The sequence below is a fragment of the Rhincodon typus genome, chromosome 17 (assembly GCF_021869965.1).
Source record: "Rhincodon typus isolate 14 chromosome 17, sRhiTyp1.1, whole genome shotgun sequence".
In the NCBI taxonomy this organism is placed as follows: domain Eukaryota; kingdom Metazoa; phylum Chordata; class Chondrichthyes; order Orectolobiformes; family Rhincodontidae; genus Rhincodon; species Rhincodon typus.
The window spans coordinates 54245593-54264833 of NC_063348.1; the positions used below are offsets into that span (position 1 = coordinate 54245593).

Consider the following 19241-nt stretch of genomic DNA (forward strand, 5'->3'; position numbering starts at 1 on the left):
ACATTGAGAGATAGTAAGAACTGCCGATGCTGGAGTCAGAGATAACGCAGTGTGGAGCTGGATGAACACTGCAGGCCAGGCAGCATCAGAGGGGCAGGAAAGCTGACGTTTCGGATCGGGACCCTTCTCCAGAAAACTTTGAGCTCCTTCAGGTCAGCGGGGTTTATCTTGTAACTGAGGAAATAGGCCCGGGGACAGGGACAGATAGCTCTGTTGTGCTGAGGGCACTGTCTTTTCATCAGTTCTGAAGAAGAGTGACTAGACACGAAGCGCTAACTCTGCTCTCTGTCCACAGATGCTGCCAGACCTGCTGAGTTTCGCCAGCATTCTCTGTGTTTGTGTTTCAGATTTCCACCATCCGCCGCTCCTTGAGTTTTAATTATCCTTTCATCAGAATTGGACAAAATATTATGACATTACTGGAACCAGGCGTTTACATTTTAGTGGCTATGTATTTAACACCAATGCTGTCACTGCCTCTGAGACAGGAGCCCTAGGTCCAAGTCCTGCCCATTCCAGCTATGGTTCGCAATGAATAGCTTGATTAAAATAAACAGTTAACCAGGAGTACAGCTCTTGTGGCATAGTAATGCTGTCGCTACCCCTAATGAGACCTGGGTTCAAGTCTCACCAATTCTAGCGGAGTGTAATAATACCTCTGAACAGATTGATTTAAGGGAAAAATTGAGCCACTTTAGGGAAGTTACCTTTTAAATATACATTGAGTTTCATTCACTGGCCCTCAGGTGATCACATCAGCCCAGGAATTGTGGGGGGGAAGAGAGGGGCTGTCTTCCAGGATTAACATTTCAGTCCAGTCAGAACCTCTAACGCTATTTCCTGACACACTCATGTTCCTACTCCCCGCACAGACCGAAAGAAATAAATGTGGATTAAAATAAACGAAAGATTAGAAACCAGTTGTTCCCTCGTGATTTAGGGAAGATTAAGACCTCCCAGGACAAAGTCACAATTACAAAACCCCCGCGGGGCAGCACGGTTCTTCAGTGGTTAGCACTGCTACTTCACAGCGCCAGAGTCACAGGTCCGATTCTAGCATCGGGCGACTGTTTAATGGAGTTTGCACATTCTCCCCGTGTCTGTATGGGTTTCTTCCCACAAACCAAAGATTTACTGGTTAAGTGGATTGGGCAGGTTAGGTGCGTCAGCCGTGGGAAATGCTTTTCAGAGGGTCGATGTGGACTCGAACAGCCTACTTCCACAGTGTAGGGACTTCATGATGCACAGTCGAAGATAAAAAGGGTATGGTTCCCCGGGAATATTGAAAACGATTTCTCGATTCACTTTTCAAAGGACAAATCAATCGAGAATACAACAGAAAAGAAGTCAGAATATTCCTTCCGTAAAATGATGTTTGACTTGAATTCCTGATGTAGAATGTATATTCTGTGAACAAATAAGTTGTCCCGTGTTCCACAACCTCGTTGATAGATGAAATTTTAAAATAGCCAGTAATAATTATGTAAATGCTTTGTTGTAGACAGCAGACAGTAAATCGTTACTGCAAGACTAAACATTGAATTAATGTAAAAGCATATCACATTCGTTTGGCGATTTGGGACCGCAGCTAGTGTCGAAATAGGCCGTTGCTTGATTTCCTAATCTTTGACAGATATATTCACATCCTCTTGTGACCTGTGGAAATTCACACTCCAAAAAGATCAAACTGAGTCTCTGCTCTATAATGATACCCAAAGAACCTTTAACAATGGTTTCCTTGCCAACGTAACAAAATAATTCGTCAAAATGCAAAGATTTTAATGTTTGAAAAAATCAAAAGTATGAAGCTGAAATCAAAGAGACTATAATGAAAAAAAAAGAAACTGCGATACTAGAGATCTATAACGGGTTCGGAAGAAGGGTCATTTGACTCGAAACGTTAACTCTGCTTTCTTTCTATAGATGCTGTCAGACCCGCTTGGTTTCTCAAGCAATTTCTGTTTTTTATTTGTTTCAAATAGATTGCAGGATTGAAACTAAAGAACTTCTGTACACATTGCGCCACTGTTAGCATCGCCTGTAGCAACTTCTGAGTACAGCAATGTTTCAGCAGCTTTACACTGGAGAGCTAGTTCAATATGAGAACATGTGTTCACGCTGCAACGCTGTGTACTGCTACACTTACATGTAAGACCCATGCGGACGGAATGCTACCTCCTCCCATGCAGCATAACCTCGACACCAAAGTCGCTTGCCTTACTATTAATGATCACTATATTCCGAGCAATCAGGAGGAGTTTGTTAGGAGTTTTTAGATGAATTGCATGTTCCTTTTATGCTAAGTTTTTATTTAAATTAACATCCGCTGGATCCCATGTTCTGACCGTCACCACATGTTTCGGTGCTAACTCCTTAACTGGGCCAGAGTTGTACTGTCTTTTTAAATAATTTGTTCATGGGGTGTGGGTGTCTTTAGAGTCAACCACATTGCTATGAATCTGGAGTCATATGTAACCTAGAAGGGAAAGAACAGCAGGTCATCTCCCCTGAAGGACATTAGTGAACCAGATGGGCTTTTACAACAATCCACACTTGCCATTGGGCTAGATTTTATTCACAATCTGCCAAAGTGGGATTCAAACAATAGCCAGGGGCCTGTGGTCCAGAGACATTACTGCCATGTTACCATTTCGTTCTCAGTTCTAAAAATACTCAGTCTACACCAAACAAAACCACACACAAATTTTTGGAACATTTATTTCAATTGTCTTTTTGTTTTCTATGACCAGCACATTCAATAATTTAACTATTTTAGGCACTTGTAAATTTATTAATCTGGTTTAATATATGAGCAACCTTTTCATGGGCATGAAGAAGAGTCACTGAACTCAAAATGTGTTAATTCTGCATTCTCTGTTAGACCTGCTGAGTTTCTCCTTTCATAGGAACTCCTGTTTCTAAATTAAACATACAAATAAATGTTTCCTCAAAATTACTCAGTTTTTTCCAAGTGAAACGCCAAATAACTTTTTTTTAGAAAGTAAGTAATCTTAGCAAGATTCAAAATAATTAACTGTCAAGCATTATTTCCTAGACATTTTTGTATCACAGACATACTTGTCTTTAACCATGCAAATGGCTGCATTGACAAATATATACTTTGAGTACATAACCCAACTAAATTAATAAGGCTGATCTCTCATTTCAATCTTATCCTAATATTGTCTTATAACTTCCTCTTATGATCATTAAAGTTTGTTTACAAAAGATCAATGATCAGTCTCTCCATACAACATATATGAGAAAGACAAAAGGCATTGTCTTGTTTGTAAATTGATTGGATTGCAGCAACATGGGAGTCCTCACTATTTGCCAGAATACTGCCCACAGGTAAGAAAACAGCTAACAGCTGGAATCAACCCAAAGCACCACTCTACATCTCCTTCCTAAAATAGGGAACAGTGTACTAATATACTAGTAAAAGATCCCTGAAACAATTCTACACCTGAATTTGGACCAATATTACTGGACTGCTCAAGATATGTCCTCATTGGCAACATTCAGTAGGCCTTTTTAAATTAATTATATTAGCAAAAAATGAATAAAAATGCTTTCCTTTCATGGGATATGAGCCTCACTGGCAAAACCTGCAATGATTCCTCATTTGTTGAGTGTCGTGCAGGAACGATTGAGTAGACCAGATAAGAGTCAACCACACCGCTGTGCATCTGAAGTCACACGTAAGCCAGGTTGGGTGTGCATGGAAGATTTCTGTCATTAAAGGACATTAATGAACCAGAAGGGTTTAGGGGACCTTTGATCTTTTACTTGATACGGCAGATTTATTCATTGAATTTAAATTTCAATACCTCCTCCAACAGTATTTGCACCCACACCCAGAATATTAGCCTAGACCTCTAGATTACTGATTGGTCAGGTGTTAGTATCTCTTCACCATCATCAAATTTGGAGATGGTGGTAATGTAAATAAACCACCATTTTAACCTTAATCCAACATAAAGTGTGTTTGGCTCATTTTAACAAAGGATTTGCCTTTGTTCAGCAATCCAATTATCAGACAATGTTTGTGCCAATAAATGAGAAGCACTTAGAAACCACTGCTGTTGGAGAGGTCCTGAAAATGTAGATGGGTGTGCTTTAGCACTGCAGCATGCAAACTTTGCAATTGCAGTGGACAAATTAGTTCCAGAAGGTTTGCTATTTGAAATGACAAGAAGAAAACCAATGGAAATTTGCACTAATTGTCCACCGATTACAAGTAAATTAGATTTTTAAAATTTACACCCTTATTTGCAGGACTTCTCTTAATAAATGCTTAATGGGGTGGCTCAGTTCATCGGGAATTAAAATGGATTGATTAGTTTCATGTGAACCCATTGCAAAATAAAACCAATAAAAGGTGTCAAAAGGTAAAATCTGAGAATTTTAAGCATGCTTTGTCAAATAATTACCATATTATTTTCAAATGAGTTTTTTTGATCAGTTATTTTGTTTAATCAGTTATGCTTATATTTGTAAGCTGGCAAAATTTATTTTCTTATTGTACATAAATCATATTTATGGCTCTGATGTTCCAGTGCCTTTGCAGCAGCAATTGACTTTGTACATTTTTGAGGTACATTTTCCCATAACAGCTATCATTTGTGCCCCTTCTTACCCAAGGCTTTTTTGCGGGAAATATGGATATGGTAGATACTTAAATTGATTTAATATCAATGGTGAGAACCAGCCTATTCATTTTTAGTAAATGTGAAGAGTGAAAATTGTGCATCATGGTATTGGGTAGGAAAACTCAAATTCAGCATTTGAGGAAATTGTCGGGAGTCAATACATCTGTGATCCTATGTTTGGAGATTGCAAAATTACAGTTCATTTTATTCAGTTTTCCAATCAAATGAGTGTGAATCTGACAGTAACTTAGTTATTCATTACAATTTTCATTTTATCTTTATTGGATTTCTGAAGTACATCAAAATGAAATATTGACTCATGCTAATAACATCAGGACGGAAGATATGGTCCTTGCAATTTATCACAGTCAACTATAACAATGTGGTTGTGAGCTAGTGGAAATCTGTTTACATGTTCAACTTTAGATTTGGAAGTAGATCGAATGATACATAGATAGTTAGACAAATCTGGAGCTTCTAACTGCCTTTTAGTATCATGGCAGATTTGGATGAAACATTAGAAAAAATGAAATAATTCTTAAAAGAGTAAAATATTTCATAACTAAGCGAAAAACTAAAATCTAACATTAGATTAAATATTTCAAGCAACACAGAAGCATCTGCGAGCATGTTTATGTCTGTATTTTGTTAGTGTGTTTGTTGATGGCAATGTACTTGACAGGAAAGAATTGGAAAACAAAATAATGTTAGAAACTATGAAATGGGATTGTATGCGCACTGCTTAATGCAATTGTCTGAACTTTCTCCCTGTACTGTTTTATTAATGGAGTTGTTAATAATTTATGGTTTAACACCTCAGTTTCAAAATAAACTGGTTAGCATTTACATAAAACAAAGAACTGTGAGTGCTGGAAACCTGAAACTAAATAAAAACAGCAATTGCTGGGGAAACGCAGAGGTCTGACAGCATCTGGGGATAGTAAGCAGAGTTAATGTTTCAAGTCCAGTGACCCTTATTCAGAAATGCTGTTCTGCTGAATTTCTCCAGCAATTCTGTAGTTGATTGTTTCAGATTTCCAACATCTGCAGTTTTTTGCTTTATTGCTTTTTTTAATGGTCTCATTGGCATTCTGTGCATTGCAGCTGCCATTATTTCCTTTATTTCCTCGCAAATAATAACATTATTCATTGACTAATTAAGTGATTACATAAACTTTATTTATGTCTAAGTTAGGATATGATTACACATCAACTGCATTAGACAATTGTGTGTGATACAGTGGTAATATCCTTACCTTTGGGTCATAAATTCTGGGTTCCAGCTCCCCCCTGCTCCAAATATATACCACAACAGATTGTTTTAAAAAAAGACACATCAACTGCATGGAGCATGTCCACCAGATGAGGTTGAATCATAGTAAAACTGTGAACCATTTCAGCTGTATTTCCCATCTGTGGGGATGACTTTTGACTGGTGTTTTCTCCCCATTTAGCATGCTGATTGGGGCTGGTTCAGACACTTCCTCCTCCCCGAGTGAAGAAAGATTGTCTTCTAAGGCAATGCGTGAGCTGATTCGTCAAAAGGCTACCTTCAACTTTCTTAACGTTTTCTAACCAACCTGTTCAGTGATGTTATTACACGCCTCTGGAACAGGTGGGATTGAAACCAAACCTCCTGGCTCAGGAAGTAAGGATTTTACTACAACACGACAAAAGCCCTCACCCTTAAAATTTCTTCCTTAAAAATTTAAAAACACCCTTAAAAGCTTGCTTCTACCCTCATTAGGACGAGTCACTCTGCCTTGGCTATTATGATAGCCTTAATAAACCAGAAACGGAAATCAGTAATTGGTAAACCGGAAGGGGCCCAATAGAGTTTTTTTTTGTTTGGATAATGTTGCATTGCATCCTGCAAACGTCATATAAAAGGAGGGCCTCCTGAGATTGAAGAGATTTGTATTGAAAAGCGGGAATATTAACTCGGAAACGAATCCTGGCAGTGTATCTTTTTACCTGTTGGGGAATGGTACTCAAGAGAGAGAAGATGACAACATACCACAGGCTTATGAATGGACTCATTTTATAAGATGCCATTCTGTGTGAGGTGATCTCGTAGGTATGTGATCCGTGTGAGTTCGCCCAGTAAAGGTTCAGCCCCTTGAAAAGTCATCAAACCGAAATGTGACCATCTCAATAGTTGCCCAACAAGTGATTCCCCAACTAACATCATACTCAACGTTCCTGAATTGTGCTGTAAATGGCCGTAATATGCTTAAGCGAACACATCACATCTTCACAGCGCAGCCCGAACTTCCGTAAAAATTATTATTCTGGTAAACAAAAACGTATATTTATTTTATTCCTAATTATTTTTTCTTTCCTCATCACCAGAATAATAAATATATGATCTAACCAACAAACCATACTCGTAGCAATAAAACGTGCCAGCTAGATCAAGGAGGAGTTCGATACAGTTCTTAGGGTGAATGACAGCAAGGGTTTTCGGAAGAAAGTGGGAACAGGGGATTGAGTTGGATGATCAGCCATGATCATATTGAATGGTGGAGCAGGCTCGAGTGGCTGAATGGCCTAATCCTGGCCCTGTCTTCTATATTTCTGTCTCCCATTTAGAGCCAGAGAGGGGGAAAAAGGTAACAAATAATACAGGAACTTCCACAATTCTAAATATAATCATGTTATTTCGATATTTTAAAACTATTTTTTCTAACCTCTCCCTAATTTGAATCTTAATTTATAATAATTCAGATCAAATAATACTTTGATCCATAACACTGGGGAACTCCACATATAAAGTGGACCAATTCCTCTCAGAATCAGAGCAAGATATTTCACTTTATAAGCTCCGTGTATCTAACATATTCCAGTGTCATAATGGTGAGCCCGCAGCAAAATGGATATGACGGAAGGACAGAAGTTTATTGTTACACCTTCACGGTTTGACATTCGGTTACTGATTAATTTCGCCGCAGCGACAGGGGACGAGAACAAATTTTGGAAACGTTCACGAATTTTGTTCGGTTGAGAGTATTTCCGTAATTGTCCGCCGCAATTTAAAAAAAAATCAAAAATAGTTTCAAAGATAAGCAAAGAAAAACAGAGGAACGGTTTAGCTGTGAATTTCAGAGATTGAGAACAGACCCATTGACAGACATTCTCCTAAATTGTTCTCAATTAGTGGGGGAAGATGGGATACCGCAGCGGGTTTACTGTTGGAATAGGCACATTGGCAGAGTTCTGCAAATCTTGGCACAAAATCCTGCGTTGGCTTTTGCTACTTGCGGCAATCTCAAGTTTAGAATTGCGAGAGAAATCAATATCTTGATGTATGTAAGAAAGAGAGTCTAGCGCCTATCAACAACGCACATCAACTGCTTTGGTGAAGAAACGCCAACAGGAGTTTACAATTCATACTAGGAACCCTCCTCTACAAATTGCTGAACACTTTAATCGTGGTAACTTGTTGTGGCCGACAACACACACTCACTCAAAGCAGTGACTAAATCATGGCTAAATCGCTGGTAATCCCACTGGCATTACCTATTCGAACTCACCTCTTTAGTACTGGGACTAGTAATCTAGCAATGTGTTAAATACCAATCGGGGTAGACAGAAAAATGACCACACCTCAAACCCAACCCACCCCATCCTCAATGATTATTCCACCCCACACCCTCCCAGCCCCGGATCCCATCCCTTTGTAGAGGCGAGCTTTAAGTCGCTGAGTTCACAATTTCTACTCGAAAGCTGCACCATCTAAGAACAAGTTACCACGGAAATCACTGGAGCACTAGACAATCAATTAAATCTAATATCGTCCCTCCCAATCCCTAGCCCTTGTTAATAACCACTTTCCACCATTTTCTCTTTGCGGGGGAAACACAAATCGTCTTCAAACTCTCTGGGCATGCAGCCGCTTTCAAAGCGAATGTGCCCTCGTCACAATGTAGATCATTCGTTCCGGATTACTACAGGGTTATATTCCCAATCCCAGCTGCACTGCAGGGTCCGGACCATATCGTGGTCTGAATCCAGTGACTGTTCTTCAAACCCTGAGAAGAGTCACTGGACTCGAAACGTTAACTCTGATTTCTCTCCACGGATGCTGCCAGCCCTGCTGAGTTTCTCCAGCTTTTTTATTTAGTTTGTTTGTTTCAGATTTGTAGCGCACGCAGTTCTTTGTTTTAGTCTGCCCTTTTCTTGCAGAGGTGTGTTCCCGGCACACTTATTTGTTATCTGGGCGAAAGAACCATTATTTCGTCGGAGGAGTGAAATTATTGTGTCAAAAATGACGAGACACACACTGTGTTTGCGATTTTCAGAAAGTGAAACTAACTGTGTGGCTTATAAACAAAAAATAAAAGTTAAATTGGGGAATCGGTGACAAATGGCGAAGTTAAAATAAAAATCGCATTGCATTCCGCCAGAAAATTAACGAATGGCAAATTCTGTGATATTTGAGGGAAGATTTTGATGTAAAATAGTTATCTCGGTCTATAAAGCCTCAATCTTGATTAATAAAAAACTGAAATATTCTTTGTCTTTCGGTAACTTAACGAGTTGTGCGGGATTTTCCGATGGTATCCTCCTGTTGTTTCCCCTGTTATTTCCTGGATCCAGTTGAGACAAACGTTCGAAGCTTTCCCCCCCTTAATCTACAGTTTACCATACTCATTCTGCTCGAAATTGCGCTATACCTGAGCAAAATCCTAGACTAAATTCCACGTTATTGTTCAACAAAAAAAAATCTGCAGCGCAAGCAGTGCGGATTGGCGACCGTGCTAGCACAGGTGGAACACTATGGCTATGAATTCCAGCTGCTGTGCACGTTTCAAATGGTTGCTTATCATGCACGAATGAAGACTTTTGGTAATATCTTGGATACTTCGATTCACAGAAAGGCTCCCCCTCACAATCACTCTCAAATCACAGCGCCCTTATACCCTCTCACTGTTGATTTTCTGGGCTCGATTTTGGCGCAATGCTACGCAAACCTACACCAAAAACACTGAACACGTTCTTCTGCAGCTAAAGTGTGTCAAACATCTTGCCAAGACATGTGACCCTGCACACAAATGAAAATTGGGCACGGCTTCTGACTGATTGGATTGCGTTGAGCCTGGCGCTAGGATCCAGTCGGCAGAGTGCGTGACTCGGATGGGGATGAACAGGGTTGGAATCTCTGGGGATCTCATTAACAGGTTGGATGAAACCCCATGTGCACCGGCATATTAGTAAAGCACCATAGAAACGGATCGTCCACAAGCTGCTCCCCAACTCAGTTTTACAATCGGCACAACATTCTCGCCTTTATCCCTTCAATCATAGTCTCTTTAGTTAAGGCTCACCGATATTGCTACTTAAATAAAAATTGTCTAATCTGATCATTTATGCACACGCCGGCGTGAAAATAATCGCTTAAAATTTTCGTTTGATGTAAATAAAAACACAACAAAAATAACGCCGTGTGGAATATACATTGCAACTAACCTGATGGTCTAGGAATATTTTATGATTCTGTTGTTTTATTTTAAGATTCTGTTGTTTTATTTTCTGATCAAAGCATTATTTGCTTTTGAAAGATAAAGGTTGGAGTGAAAATTGAGATTAAAAACTATATTAAATATCAGTTATGTTCTGATAATTGTTATAACATAATCATAGGATAAATCTTGCAGATATGCTTAGAAACAGAAATACATACACACATCAAATGGTCATAATTCTGATACTTCCCACATCAAGAGAGTGCTAATGGAGCACTTGATGTTATTGTTTTCGAAATAAAACGGCAAATAACGTTACCAACTAGTGTCGTTTGTTCAATAAGAATCCAGTCTATTTCCCCAGCCCCCCAAAAAGAAAGCGCCCGGGGATGTAAATGTTGCAAATATCACGCTTCCTTTAGGTTCCCACCAATTAGTCTTTGAATAACATTTACATCTCCCTGTTCAACAATGTGCCTCTAACCAGACGTTTCGAATTGAAAACCTCTAGTTTAGAATCTGGCCTTATCGGTAAAAGATTCGTTTTGACATTAGGAAACACAACAGAATGTATATGATGGTTTAAGGCCCACTCTTTTTCCCCAGGTGTTTGCACCAAGGCAGCCAGGTTGACACCTGAGGTAAAACGCGCCAGAAATTCCCAGGATGTCTCAGATGAGTATTTTTACCTGTTCGCCGCCAATCTAGACGCTATGTAACCTCCAGGAATCTGCGTGAGGATATATCCCCAGAAAAAAGAACCGTGGATCATTCCTACTGTCTCGGGGTCCCAGTTAAACGTCGCTTTCTTGCGGCAAAGAGAGGGGGTGGGGGTGGGGGGAATGCAGGACATGTTATAATGTAATGCTCGGATAAATCTTGCAGATCATACTTAGAAACAGAAATATACATACACGTCGAATGGCCAAACTCGTATTTTAACCTTAGGATTTGAGTGATCTGTTCAGTTTATTATTACAGGCTACCTTTGATGAGACATGAAACAAAGGGGAGAGAACAAGATTTAATCTCATTTAGCCATGGACATAAATATTTTGTCATTTTTTTGTCACTGTAATAAAACAGGGAAATTATGCTATTCTCTAATATTTTACTTTTTGCAGCCTTAAAATCAACCATCCCAATTTATCAGAGTAAATATATAGAATTAATAGAAAATAGAAAAATAGAAAAGCTTTGGGTTTTAGTTGAATTTTTTTTCACAATCTACGCGAAGAGTATGCACTCCTCACCTTCTTAATAATTGTATTCCCGTGATGAATGGTGCTATTGTTGACCATGTCCACGATAGCTACACCAAGATTACACCTGATTCCGAAGGAGATACAAAAGCCCAGGCCACTCATGATGGCGATGATATACCTGCGTGGTAGCCCAAAGCAGGTACAATCGCAGAGTGGCGGTTTCTTCGGCCTGACATTCTGTACCCTTCCATCTTCCGTCAGCTCGATATTCTCTGCGGGTTGCTGCCTCTTTTCTAGGACTCTGCATCAGGGCAACATTAGATTTCACACGTTCAGCTGAACATTGCATTTATAATGTTTCAAGCTACAATTTCGATAGACAGAACATCCCTGGGTTCAGTTACCTTCGCTGCCTTCGTCAAAGCAGTTTCCAGTCTGGGTACGTTGACATTAGATAGTTTAATATTTCATTAATTTGTGAGGGTTAAATATTCTTGATAAGTATATACAGCAGACAGACAAATAATAAAACGCTTGCCCCCCGTTATGTTGGTGTAATATTTGGACACACAAGCACACAATGTAAAATATACACGAACAAAATAGGTTGTTCGTTGCATAGTTTATTTTATATACACGCAGCTAACGATGACAAATTTATCTTTTAAGTGAGAGAATTTTCGTGCGGTATACACTTAATTTCAGGTGTTTATTTCTTTAACAAGTGTCCAATCCAGGGTCCAATATTCTTTGCATGATACAACTTTGCTAGAATAGTAACAAAATGTATTATTTAAAAAAATAAGATTTTTGCCCATGTTAACGACGCGAATAGAAAAAAAATAGAATTAGATTACCGAGCATATTGTTACATTATTGTGGAGAAAATGATGTAACTGGTTCAAATGTAGCTATTGCATATCAACACTAATGCATACAGGGAAAAATAACGAATTTTTCAGGCAAGAGTGGAAGCTATAGCCCAATTAAAAATATTCGAGTATTTAAAAGAAAATATTATTGATAAATACACTCATTGCCTAAAATATAGTTAAATGTGACTTAAAATAAATAGAAGTCTATATAGAAAAAGATGGTAATGATTGATTGTGAAATAAAATATTAAGCGATTAATGTGACAATAATCGATTAGTAATCCAAATAAAGCGAAAGGTTGGGGTGGAAATGTTTGGAACATTTACTCTAGAGATATTTGTTTTGAAGATTGGTACACAGAAGCGGTTATGATTTTTTTTAAAAAAGTAATCAGGTGAATTCACTGGTTTAGTTTTAGGTGTTTCATAGAAAACGTTGACTACTTTTGTCACTAAGATCTGTATCGATCTGAAGACATGCATTGTATAATTGTTGATTTGATGAGGAGGCACAGCAGTGTTATAGCTCTTAAACAGGTTGCTGTGCGTGCCGCACTGTGAATTAATGCAGAAATGCAGGCGCAGGCATCCATTCCGATATTGATTCCTTACACGTTTGCCGGCCGGTTCTTAAGGTGCAGATCGGACACAGGAACTCCAGATCAGGATCATAATACCATGAGTTCATTTTACAGGACAAAAATAAAACCGTGCTTGTAGTCTTTCTTACATAACCCGTGCTAAATGTAAAAAATCAAAATCTGCTCATGATTGAAAGGAACAAAACTGCTGACAGCTATATCCGGTTAATTGCATTTAGTCCAAAGAAATGGGTGGGGTGTGTGAGGGGGCAACAAAATAGATGGCTATGAGGAGAAAGTGAGAGCAAGAGGGCACTGAGTGGTAAATTGTCAAATCTGTCTTCTTCTGTGGCATGAATGAGGTCTATATGAACATTATTCCTAACTATCACATGCATTTAGTATCAATTTAATAACATTTCCTGAAATGATTTGGAAGGTTTACAACGTTATTAATCCAGGGTATTTAAAATCTCTTTTTGTGATGCATTACATTTTGACAAATAGTGTCAGCAGTCTTACCTGTACAAGTGGCTAAGGGACTTTCCAGCAAAATTTTTGATCCCCTCTTTGGCCGGAGCAAAAACCCGTTCCTTTACAGTATCCATACCCTCCAGAAATTGCTCGGAGATATTCTCTTATGAAAGAGTCATGCTAAAGATCTTGACTGTTCATTCGAATTAATTTGATAGAACGACCGAGTGCTCTCCAGCTACAAACGAGGATGCGACTCCAACATCAGCAGGTATTCTGCGGCAACTCGAACTTCAAAGAGGAAATGGGAAAATCTTATTTGGACGCCCGCATCCAACCACTGAACATTCAGAAACAGCCATAATGTTCAGAAAGCCTTGTTTCAGAAATGTAATGTTGCAGTGAATGGAAGAGGACCAAAAAAATAAAAAAAAAATAAATCCCTGGATGCAGATTTCAACAAATAAAGTACATACATGCAAGCAGTGGCAATCTGCCTCTAAGACTGTTCTTGGCGTGGCTAACTCAGTATAAGCGGGTGCTGGCGTTTTCAGGACCTTGGATAGCAGCAGCGCACAATTGAAGTGCTACAGAACGAGAGGGTGGGGGCGCTGGGAAAGGGGGACGATTGGTTCGCTAACTTTCTCGGGGATTTGAGTGGATTTCAGCAAATCCCTCACCGTCACCAGGCTCCTTCCAGGCTCGTGGATGCTATGGAAACAACATCAGAAATCCCATCACCTCGCCACAGGTTTCCACAGGCGGGCCGCTGTCTGGCGAATGTTGGAGTTTATTAAAAATTGACAAGTTTTCTCTCAGTTCACATATGCTCCCCTCCCCGTGAACGTAAATCCAAGCCACGACATTCTTTCTTAGTCCTATATGTGCCTACTCATCGCGCCTTCTATTAAGGTTGCTGATTTATTGAATATCCAGGGAGACCCAAATACACGTTCATTGGTCTCTCTATCCTTACATTAGGAGGGGGAAAATATCAAGATTACATGTATACAAAGGAAAGTCTATGCTTAGGCAACACAGCACAGTACAAAGCCATCTAACAGCTCTCCTTTTCTCATTTAAAACAATAGTTTACAGATATTAAACATCATCCTTTTGAGGCCAACATGCAGATTTGAACACGACCTGGCATTTAAAGCACAAATCAGTGGGAGCCTAAAATTTAATCCATTTTTCAAAAAAATTGCAAAAATACGATTTTGCATTCGAATGACTGGATGAAGGACCCAAGACGTTAAATAAGACCAAACATGTTGCTGCGCCAATTATCAGAGTGACACTGGCTCGTTTAGGCGATGTCTCCGCCTACTGGCTCAGGTTGTCACTGCTCAGACTCTTAAACTCTTGTAAAGACAGAAAGCTGCCAGGAAACCCTGCGCCGTTTATGAATAACAGATTTCTTATATGCAATTCGACTTTTGGCGCTGCTTATAAGAGGAAGAAATATGCGATGATTTACATAAAGTCATTTTAACAGTGAATAATTGGAACGACAAAAGGTTGTTTCCTTTTGAATAATGAATCGTATTCGGTCAGAAAAATGATTTTACAGCTGCCATCACGCAATCCCTTATTTTAATTCCAAAAATGGGGTGAATGCCATAAATTAATTCGTATAAATTTCTAAGTTATATCCCATAAAATTTGTGATCATGAAGAACATTATTTTACTTGGTTACTCGCTTTGCATATTGCATCTCACGTCTATATAAGGTCTAAACTTTATCGTATGCGTCAATTTTCAAAGCTTATAATTTTTATGCAAAAACATTTTCAGAGTTTATTTTTGTTAACCTCTTTCTGTCACCAAGGCTTGCAAGTAAACCAAATATATTGATTTAATCTTTCCTAATCCTCAAACATTCTAATAAGTACCCCCTTCTATGAATTGCACATCTCTGGCTGGTCATTACAGTAGGTAATTGTTTACAGCTACACTGTTCCCAGATTTGATACTTTCAATTTGTTGAAAAGAAGGCACATTCTTTCATCACCTACTCATTCTTGCCTGGGGACCTAAGACTGGGGTATTCTTGCCTAACCCTAACACAAACCTTTTCTTTCTAGAACAACGTACTGAGTTTTAACAAATAGACTTGGGGGTGGGGATCTTCTTATCAACAATCCCAGTGGGACAGTGACCAAATCAGAATTAGGTTTAATCGAATTTGATGTCCATAATGAGTATTTAAGATTATTTTCAGTTGACATTGCTACAGTGATTCACTGAACTTCCCCAACTGAGCCATGAAACAGTCCAAGTTTGACACAAAGCTTTTTAGGAGCAGCCACTCAATACAAGTGATCTTGGTTAAAGAATAATTTGATTAATTTAAAATCCAAAAGACTATCTCCTACACATGAAATGCTGCCATACCACCACATGATGTGCTTTTATATATAATCACACAATTTTGACATTGCAAAAGTTAGCAGTCAATCCTTTAGATCCTAACAATGTAGTTCTAGTTGACTACAGAAGATAACTAGTAGAACAATGAGATCAATTTGCTTATATATTGTTTCAAATGCTGATCTTCTACGCAGGAAGTCCATTGCGATTAAGGATGACTTGTTTTTTTCTCAAGTCCAATGGGTTCTGAAAAAGTGCAATGCACAATGTGGAGAGTCTGCTACATGCAGGTACCTGCAGGACCAGGCATATGAGATGATGGGAGGTTTGTGTGCTCCCTTTGATATCCTGACTTTGCCTCTGTCTGCACCCAAGGAAGGCTTCCAATGGCTATGGTACCTTGCTGAATAAACCTTCACCACTTTGGTTGATGACAGCCAAGGGTTGGCATGGATGGGTTGGACTGAAGGGTCTGTTTCTGTGCTGTACATCTCTATAACTATGACTCCAGAGTAAACAGAAGTGTTTGATCACTTCACCAATGCTTTAAAGACACACCTAAGGACAATTGGCTCCTGTCCTAGGACTCTCCTGCCAAGACTGAGTTCCTATCACAATTATTTCAGGAGTCTAATATCAGGGAGATTGATATTGGTTCCCACAGAATACAGCTGGTTTTGAATAATCAGAATTTGATGCCAAGGTTACAGCTGGGGAAATGATACTGTTGTTGAACCACTTTTCTTGTTTCTGGATTTGGAAGAATTGGAAAAGGCACCATTCTTTTTCCAATGCTTTGAAGTACCTGCTGTAGATCATCCAGTTCTCTGAATCATTGTGTCGCCTAAGGAACACTGCTATCAGCAACCTATAACCTCAGTCTGAATGAATGCACGTCTAAAGTATCTACTTCTAGAAAGAAACTAGAGATGGAATTTGTTGCATCAATACATTTATTGTGTTTGCTTTAAGGTGAGGAGAAAGTTTTTAAAAGGGCACAAAGGGAATCTTTTTTACACAGAGAGATGGTCCCTTTCAGAAATATTTATATCGTCTATAATTATGGGTAAGGTGCCAGATGACTGGAGAGTGGCTAACGTCATGCCTTTGTTCAAGAAAAAAAGGGATGTATGGAGAAGCCTAGGAACTATGAGTCTGAATTTGCTGGTGGGTATGTTGTTGGAAGTGATTCTGAAAGATAGGATTTCATAGAATCCCTACAGTTTGGAAACAGGCCCTTTGGCCCAACAAGTCCACACTGACCTTCAGAGCATCCCACCGAGACTCATCCCCCTAATCTACACATCCCTGAACATTACAGGCAATTTAGCATGGTCAATTCACCTAGCCTGCACATCTTTGGACTGTGGGAGGAAACCCATGCAGACATGGGGAGAATGTGCAAATTCCACACAGACAGTTGCCAGAGGGTGGAATTGAACCTGGGTCCTTGGTGCTGTGAGGCAACAGTGCTAACCACTGAGCCACCCCAAGCATTTGGAAAGGCAATGTGGATAGTCAGCACAGTTTTATGTGAGGGAAATCATGTCTCATAAACGTGATTGAATTTTTTGAGCAAGTAACCAAGAAGATTGATGAGGGCCGAGTGGTAGACATTGTTTACTTGGACTTTAGTAAAGTCTTTGATAAGGTTCCGCATAGTAGGCTAATTAGTAAAGTTAGATCATATGGGATTCAAGTCAGTTTGCCAATTGGTTACAAAATTGGCTTAATGGCAGGAGACAAAGAGTGATGGTGGAAGGTTGGTTTCGGACTGGAGGCCTGTTTCTCTTAGTGTTCCATAGGGAACAGTGCTGGATCCGTTTTTGTTTGTTATTAATACAAATGATTTAGATGAGAATATAGAAGGGATGTTTAGTAAGTTTGTGGATAACACTGAATTTGATGGTATAGTGAAAGGTGAAGAAGGTTATCTAACATTACAAAGAGATCTTGATCAATTGGGTCAATGGGCTGAGGAGTGGCAGGTGGATTTTAATTTGGATAAATGCGAGTTATTGCATTTTGGTAAAACAGACAAGGGCAGGATTTATACAAATAAAAGTAGGGCCCTGAGTAGTGTTGTCGAACGGAGAGACCTAGGGATTCAGGTATATAATTCTTTGAAGTTTGCATCATGTAGACAGGGTGGTTACTCCTTCAAATACACCACCAACCCAACCCACTCTCCCACCCAATCTTCAGCGTATATATCAAGCTTTTCCTACCTACAATCAGTTCTGAAGAAGGTTCACACAACCTGAATGTTGACTCTTTTCTTTCCACAGATGCTGTCATTCCTGCTGAGTATCTCCAGCAATTTCTGTTTTTGTTTTATTACTGGGAATCTTGACTGACTTCCTGACTCAATGATGCCAAAGCTAATTAGACTGTTGCAATTATTATCCTGCTGTGATGATTAACTCAGGTGAGACCAGGCATGAAAACAAAATACCTACTAAACTGCATATTCTTTTATTATACACTGGAATACTAAGTGGTGAATATTATGATTTTTGCTTTCTCTGCAATGAAGGCTGACAAGCTTATTAGTTTACAGAACACCATAATAAATCCAAATAACTGGGGGAAGATGGCTTACTTTCAACTTATTATTCAGTTTTAAAATTAAACTGATCATATTTTACTTAAGCAAAATACTGCAGGTGCCGGAAGTCTGAAATAAAATAAACAAATGCAGGAAATACTCAGCAGGTCTGGCAGCATCTATGAAGAGAGAAACAGTTTACATCGAGCCCAATAAACCTCTTCTTCAGATCTAGACTGAAGGGTTTTACATTGTTGAAGAAGAGGGAGGAGAGCTGGAACAAAATAAAAGGTGAAAGGAAGGTTGGGGAGCAGGGTAACTAAAGATCAATGATGTCATGAAACAAAAGGCAAAGGGAGCAGTGATGATTATAATGAAGAAAACATATTAGTCCACTACGAGTTTTAATGGTGAAAAGGTGAGATCTGTCAGAAGACAAAGACATGAAAACAATAGTGTGGCAATTGAACACAACGATAGATTCAGAAAGCTGTTAAGTACCTAATTATAGGCATCTAAATATGATAGGGACAATTTGTTCAGAGGCTGGCTTACCAATGTTAGAGAAGTTCTAGTTAACAGAAATGTGGAGGACAAGTTCAGATGATACTGGTTTAATTTATGAACAAATGAAATAGGAGCACAAGACGACCATTCAGCCCCTTGCACCTGCTCCACCATGTTATAAGCTGATCTGCTTGTGTTTCAAGTTCCACATTCCCATCTCGGGGACTCGGGGACTCGGGGACCGCTTTGCAGAACACCTACGCTCGGTTCGCAATAAACAACTGCACCTCCCAGTCGCGAACCATTTCAACTCCCCCTCCCATTCCTCAGACGACATGTCCATCCTGGGCCTCCTACAGTGCCACAACGATGCCACCCGAAGGTTGCAGGAACAGCAACTCATATTCCGCTTGGGAACCCTGCAGCCCAATGGTATCAATGTGGATTTCACAAGTTTCAAAATCTCCCCTCCCACTACCGCATCCCAAAACCAGCCCAGCTCGTCCCTGCCTCCCTAACCTGTTCTTCCTCCCACCTATCCCCCCCTCCCACCTCAAGCC

General features: G+C 39.4%; 2 protein-coding genes across 2 annotated transcripts in view; one reads left to right on the forward strand and one right to left on the reverse strand.

The window, feature by feature from the left end:
• LOC109935159 (vesicular glutamate transporter 2) overlaps positions 1-13386 on the reverse strand; it is a 51112-nt gene extending 37726 nt beyond the window's left edge. Inside the window, exons 1-3 of the mRNA XM_020533832.2 lie at positions 13301-13386; positions 11371-11623; positions 10807-10925 (exon numbers count right to left, since the gene is read on the reverse strand). Of these exons, the coding sequence (XP_020389421.2) occupies positions 10807-10925; positions 11371-11623; positions 13301-13386 (458 nt within the window). The remainder of the gene's footprint in view (positions 1-10806; positions 10926-11370; positions 11624-13300) is intronic.
• Positions 13387-13502: 116 nt separating this feature from the next.
• LOC125485213 (anoctamin-5-like) overlaps positions 13503-19241 on the forward strand; it is a 27304-nt gene continuing 21565 nt past the window's right edge. Inside the window, exon 1 of the mRNA XM_048606896.1 lies at positions 13503-13523. Coding sequence (XP_048462853.1) covers positions 13503-13523 — 21 coding nt within the window. The remainder of the gene's footprint in view (positions 13524-19241) is intronic.